The 7,008-nt window shown below is 45.7% G+C and overlaps 1 protein-coding gene across 1 annotated transcript; it reads right to left on the bottom strand.

Moving 5' to 3' along the window:
* Window positions 1-3,371: 3,371 nt before the first annotated feature.
* On the bottom strand, window positions 3,372-6,433 carry LOC109779971 (10 kDa chaperonin 1, chloroplastic). Its single transcript, XM_020338567.3, has 6 exons — window positions 6,110-6,433; window positions 5,939-5,989; window positions 5,073-5,138; window positions 4,945-4,992; window positions 3,811-3,840; window positions 3,372-3,700 (listed from the first exon to the last, which is right to left on the bottom strand). The coding sequence occupies exons 1-6, from the start codon at window positions 6,266-6,268 to the stop codon at window positions 3,632-3,634; spliced, it is 423 nt and encodes a 140-aa protein (XP_020194156.1). The 5' UTR covers window positions 6,269-6,433; the 3' UTR covers window positions 3,372-3,631.
* Window positions 6,434-7,008: the final 575 nt, after the last annotated feature.

The following is a 7,008-nucleotide window of genomic DNA, read 5'->3' on the forward strand; positions in this document are numbered from 1 at the left end:
GATCATGCATGCTTACTAGTTCTCTACTACTACATTGCTTGTTGTTTGTGTGCTTCATTGCTTGCTGCTTGATTGCTCCATTGCTTGTTGCTTCAACTGTTGCTCTTTTGTGCACTGCTAGGACAAATGGTATGCGGTGTTCGTCGGGAGGGCACCCTGGATTTACAGTTCATGGGAAGCTTGCAACCAACAAGTTTCAGGGTCCATCGACGGCAGCCAGAGAGGGTTTAAGACTAGGCAGGCGGCAGAAGATGCTTACGCCAAGTTTGTGCGAAAGCAGGCATGCAAGGTTGAAGTTGGCAAGGCGGCGCCACACTTTAGGGTGAGGACTTTGATCATCATCGTGCAGTTCATCGCTATTGTAGTGTTGTGGTGTTGGTGTGCTAGCTGTGGTCATGTGTAAGATAACCTCACCACATAGGGTACAAGGTTAGCACACCTCGCACCCTGTGTGCAACCAAACAACATGCTTATGTGAGTTGAGACAATGCAGGCAACCAAACAACTTGCGCAAAGCTATCCCCTAATGCAGGTAAGCAAGATGCAGGCAACCAAACAAGTTGTAGATGTTGGTTTTTAGGTTGTTTCTACTAAGCCAGGCTTCATTGAGCCAGGCTGGGGTGGAACGGCAACCAAACACGCCCTATGCACACACTGAGTCTCTGCATCACTAAGATGCATGTAATCAGTGATCACATTGTAACGAGTAAACTCGCATAAGACCAAAGTTATGTCTAGGCGGGAGAAAAAGGGAGGGGAAAAGGAAAAAAGTTTACAATGATCCATGCCAAGTAGTTGCAGGCGATGATGCAAGCAAACACGGTCTAGAAGTAGACATAACAAAAATCGTGCACACTCCAGGCAAGCAGCCTGCCACCAAGAGTCGTCTATGGAGCCAAGAACATTTGTTAAGGACCAAACTGGCAAGAAAAGACAGTACCGTCAAAATCTCATATTAGAGACGTTTCAGGATCCCACTCCTCTGACTCAAGTGTATGTCGGTGGTAAATCTAGCATTGTCCACCAGCCCCAGCCAATACACCACGAGCCATCACTACACTGCCAGGTCCATGATCTACCGCCACAAACGACATCTGGGCGTCCATGGCCCGACCATCTACACCACCTTGTCAACGCCACACAATCGTGAGATCGCCCCTACCCACCACCTCCACGCCTCAAGCCCTCAACCACCCAAAGCAGCGCAACATCGAGACAGGGCATCGGCGTCTGCAAGTTCAGCCTCACAACCAACATGCAGCCATAAGCCCCGACACCATCGCCGCCATCTTCACAAGTTTGTCTTACCAATGCCCCCAAGGAGATAGACGATGTGAAAGAGTCTCCATCGTCTGATCGCAATGATCTAAGGTTACCCTCGAAGCTGCAAAAGAGAGCATCACCTCGATGATACCATCAAGAAGGTAACGATACTCGAGAACGTCATCATCACTAGCGTCGGCAACGGCTTGAAGCTGGAGCAGCACACAACAAGGGCTGCGTGGAAGGTCGCAGCCAACCAGACGGAACACTAATTTAGTCTCCTCGTCGCAAAAAACGCCTTTCTACGTCTGCGCCCTGCTAGAGGCTGAAGCTATTATAGCCACTGCACACCAGAGTGAGGTCGCATGCATGAGGGCCTAGTCCCGCCGCCGTCGGGCTTTGCACGCAACGGTAGGGGGGAGGGGGGACATGGTCAGTTATGTGCCTCCTGGCTTACCCGAACCCCTTAGAATGTGGGCACTACTCCATCATGCACCAAACTTAATCCTCGGGAAAAGAAATGGGAAAAACCCGGTGCATCACGTCTCAAATATGGCAATTGAACCCTGGCAGGCTCACGACCGCATGCGTTACCATTGAGTCAAGCCTCAGTTTGCTGGTTCTAATACTATGCTCTGTAGTAATACTACTTTATCGTTTTTGTAATGTTGTTAACCACTTATTGCCTGTTACTTACACCTATATTTACATATCTCTATGATTTGATGTCCTCGATCGAGGTATTTCACATCAGCCAACTATCACTGGTGGAGTACAAGATAATTGACCGGCGTCAGTTCATCTAAACGCTTGAGTTTAGTTATGCAAATCTGAAGTAAATAAACCCCATGTCAGCAAGCACACTGGAAAGACTAGCAATCTGACTAAACAGGCTGCAGGTCAATTAGATGGGCCACACACCGTTTCAATGAGCTTGATCTCCTGTTGCCGGATATGCATATGCCATGCCCATCATTGACCACTTTCTCCACAGTATGTTACTTGCTCATGCTTCTCTCTTTCTTTTTTGTTGGGGTTACTTACGCTTCTTAATCAAGGAAGATTGTATTCACTTTTCAATCACCGGCCTCATTGGTTGAAACCAATTCAACTGGCTAAAATGAGCTAATCATTTGACCCATGTACGCGTAAGATCCGCAAATGAAGGAATACCAAATTGATGATAACAGCGTGCGCTCTCAGCATAATTCCCCCAGCAAGATCGGCAGCCAGTTCATGAAATCAAGCAGAAACATGTGCACCGCCTCTGAAATCCCCAGGCTTTGGTGGTGGGCGTAGTACATGTCTCAATAGATTAAACGGAACGGTGTGATGGGAGCACTTGGCTATACTATTCCGCAGAGTCAAATGGTTACATGCGCGCGCCGATGGATTCCGCGCCCCGGGTACAAGTACAATATGTGGTGGAACGGTGGCTGGGCATGTGCCCGGATTCGAACACGAACTGGACTTTCCCATGCAACAAACCCTTACAGTATGTGCATCCCGAAGAGTCTAGGGCAGGCCTGCATCTCTGCATTTGTCACTGCAATTTGTTGCGGTGAGTTAAGGCTTGATCAGTTCGTCCTGTGCAGTTCAGCTGTTCAACGTGCCAAGGTCACAAGCCACATCCATACTCCATAGGATGCTGAGGTAGCCGTATGTGAGACCACGTTTGGAACACTGATTTAAAATTTTTGGGGTGGCTGGTAAGTAACTACTGTAGTTTCTTGCAGAAATCCAGCAATTTCATTTTGCGCGAAAGTTTGGCTCATCCGGGTAATGCCTGCCATGTTTTCGGCCGGGTGCTTTCTACAACTTGCTCGGCTCGCCAGTTCTCTCTATATGGCTAGCTGCGTGAATTGACTTGCAACATGTCTAAAGCTAACCAAACATTCCAGTCCTTTGGTCAGACGAGATGGTGAGTACATCTGTACTGCACACGGTCATGTGCCGATGATAATAATGCCTCAGCCCACTGAACTTCCGGATCTGAATAGCAAGTCACAGGTCAATCCATGAGCCAATTCGCATGGCAAGCTAGCTTAGCTAGGAAAAAGTTTCATGTGCAGCCATGGCGCGGGGTCTCATACTCACATGCCAAGGTATTACCAGCAACGCATCTCGTCTCACATTCCAAATATCGTTTTGCATTACCATTACTAGACGGAAAATGCAAGTGGGTATGAGTAAAATTAAATCACCGTGCCCCCTGTCCTTTGGCAACAAAAGAAGCGCCTGTATCTAAAACTCATCAATCACTCAACCCATGATCATCAAAAGAAAGAGTTCAAGCTAGCAAAAGCTTGCGCAACTGAGATAAGGCATCTGGAGCATGTGTGCACCACATTAGAATTTAAGAGTACGCTCAAGCGACGACAGCCAAGAGATCCGACTCTCGGCAGAAGCAGTGCTTCTCTTCTGTTCCCAGGTCCACCTGTAGGTATGCATCAACATAATGAACAATTGCATAACAATGAACCAGGAGGCATTGCCACCATGAAAAACCCACGAAAACATTCAGTTACACGGGGAACACTAGCTTACCTCATAAGCGTTTATGTCCGAGAAGAGGACCTGCAACAATCACAAGCAGAACATGGTCAGAAAATCCCAGGTGCTACATACTTATATTAGTATAAAAAGAAGATATACATGAAACACCTATGTTAGCCATCGAAGCTGATAGAAGAAAATTGTAAGTAATGCATGGCAAGTGTGAGAGCAGGAAGCATTGCAGATACATAATAAACTAACAGACAGAAAATTGAACAACCAAGCAGAGGTGTTATCAGATATATGCAGCATACTCTTTTCATATCATCTTAGAGGATAAAAGCAGAAAAAAAAAACATGTATTGTGGTATTTCTCCAAAACCGGAGTTAGTTTAACATGATATTGATCAAAAAACATATGCACATTTGGCATTCAAAGCATCCATGTTCAATACAGCAAGAAAAAAATGCATGTCCGTTTCTTTACAAGAAGGCTCAACACCTTGCCTATAACATAGCAAAACCTTGGATGTGCTAGTTGCGTAACTGAAAGAGAAAGGTATGCATAAACCACCAAGTCAATAAAGGGAAAGCTAATTGCTAATGTAACCTTTGAGAAGCCCTCACTGATCATGGAGGTCATTTTCAGCTAATTTTGAGGCGACTATTCTTCGCGGTATATGGTGTTGAACATAAAAATATATTGTCTGATTGCTTTGGTGGCTGCGCCTTGCAGGTTAGCATGAGCGCCTTTTTCAGACAACAAGCCTTGTTTATATTTCAACATGGTTATGCTAGCCCAGCAATGGCCACTAGCTCACTTTTAGCTACTAAAGGGCAGTATCTAGACATGGAGCGAATTTTCTTATAGATGAAGTGTGTCGTCACATCTATAACTTGTGTTGGTAAATACAGGCAAAAGCAAGCAACCCAAACTGAAAATAATCACCATTCGTTTTATGCAACACTAACATCCCAACTCCCAATTTTCATTAGCATACTTTCAAAATCCAAAAGAAGCAGAACTGCAGGAAGATTATATAGATGCTATATTAACAGCACAAGGACCAACGTGCAAAGCATACACTTGCTTCGTGTGCAAGCATTCGGTGCTCCTTTGTTTGTGAAAAGCTTGGACGGGCATTAAAAGGAGAACCTTGAGAAGAAAAGAAATAATCTGCTCACCTTCTTTCCAGCTTCAACTTCACTAACATCAACACCGACCGATAAAATCTGCCTCAACAGAGAAAGATTGTGAGAGTGTAGCCTGATAAAGTACTACAGCAGAAGCTTATAGTGACTTAAAATGTTACCTCGCCCATCAAATATCTCTCGAATTTAACAGCAGATTTTGGTAGCAGGACTCCCCCAGCAGATTTCTGCAGTTCAAACAGTTCCCTTAAAACAATCAGCCAGATATGGAAAAAAAAATCTCCTATAAACTTTACTCGTAACATAAAATACAAAGCACGTTAAATCATCAGAATATGCAGTGATATAGCCTAGGCAAAGAAAATATTGCTTCTAGACAAGTAGACAAACAGCGATACTGATTTAGTGCTACTCTCTAAGAAATGGAATTTTCCAGCCTACTGGATCCACAGCATGTTCAACTATTTACACGTACGTAGAAGCATTACGAAACACCCGATTATTATTTCTTACTATCCCAAGGGAATAGGGCTCGATGGTCGTATCAGGTTTATCCACGAATTTTGTCACATGTGGAATTAAATGCAGCAAACTATTTCCTGACATATTTTAGATTCTCACTCCAGAACGTGCTCTGCCTGGGTTTAAGTTGTACCTTCATAGCACCATAAGGTTATGTATTTTTTTTCTATATAAGCTCCGTGCATACACGATCCAAGTTCCAGCTTAACTGGATTGAAACAAGGTCAGAAGTGGGGAAACACTACAAATTGTGAAGAATATAGCTGGAGCCCAAATTTAGCGTTTCACTATCTCAAAGCGTGACCACTTATGACAACTTTCTTACAATATCGGCGTCATTTGTTCACCAGTGTGCAGCGCTATAGTTGGAAGGATTCATTCGACTAGAAATCTAGAAGCACTGCAGGTGGGAAATACACACCACCAACCAGCAAGCAACCAACGGGAACAAGTAAACAAAAGTAAATTCAGCAAACCAAAAGACAGTGGTTCGCAGCGGAGGGACCTCTGGGATAGTCTCGAGACGGACGAGCACCCGGTCGGACTGCGGTTCCACCTGACAAAACGAAGACCAGGAGAATCAGCAGAGCGTCAGACCTCTGAACCACAGATCCTAACAGGAAGGTAAATGATTAGTTGAGCAGACGCGACTCCACGGCGGCCCGGCGGAGTTCACCTTGGAAGGGTCGCACTTGATGGCGGCGCGCACGCGCACGGAGGATGCGGCGCGGCGGCCGGTGGCGGCGGCAGCGGACACCGGCCTCGGGCTGGCGCTTCCGGCGGCGGCGTGGAGGAGGAAGGGCGAGGCGGCGGCGGCGAGGAGGGAGGGGGCCATTGGGAGGAGGATGCTGGTGGATGCGCCCGGAAGGTTCTAGGGGGGAAGGGAAGGGTTTTGCTCGGCTGCTTCGCTCAGCGGGGAGATGGGGGAGGCTCCTCTTATCTGCTTTCCTTTCGCAGGAGGAAGACGGCAACGGATGGGTTGTTTCTTCTCGACGGTTCCGCCAAGGTTTAACGGGCCGTCGTGTTAAGTACGGTTCCTATCAGATTCATGGCCCTTTTGCGCTGAAAAGGATCAAATTCATGGCCCGGTGGCAGCAGTGATATCTTTATTAAGATTTCTTCCTTCAGAACATTTCGGAAAGCTCACCTCCTAATTGCGCGAACGCGATGTCTCGCTTATAGCAAGACTAGCATCTGTCTCGCGTGAAGCTTTCCTGTAGCGCGTATGGGCCTGCCTAATAGCGTGTTACTTGTTCGTTTGGTCGCCGGTCTGTTCGTTGATGCGTTTGTTCGGGTCTTTTTTGTTTCTTTTTGCCTTTTTGTTTAATTATTTTATTTCTTCTATGTTGTTCCGGTTTCTTTGTGTCGTCATTATACTTTGATTTTTTTTGTTTATCTTTGATTTTTTGTTTCTTCTATGTTTTTCTTTGTTTTTTCTTAATTTTCTTTCTTTTTTTATTTTCTATTTCATTCTTGGTTTTCAATGGTCTTCTTTTGTTTTATATTTACTAGCAAAGAGCCCGTGCGTTGCAACGTGAGAGAAAACATAACACACGCTCTCAACCCAACAACCAT

The sequence above is a fragment of the Aegilops tauschii genome, chromosome 1 (assembly GCF_002575655.3).
Source record: "Aegilops tauschii subsp. strangulata cultivar AL8/78 chromosome 1, Aet v6.0, whole genome shotgun sequence".
NCBI classification, from domain to species: domain Eukaryota; kingdom Viridiplantae; phylum Streptophyta; class Magnoliopsida; order Poales; family Poaceae; genus Aegilops; species Aegilops tauschii.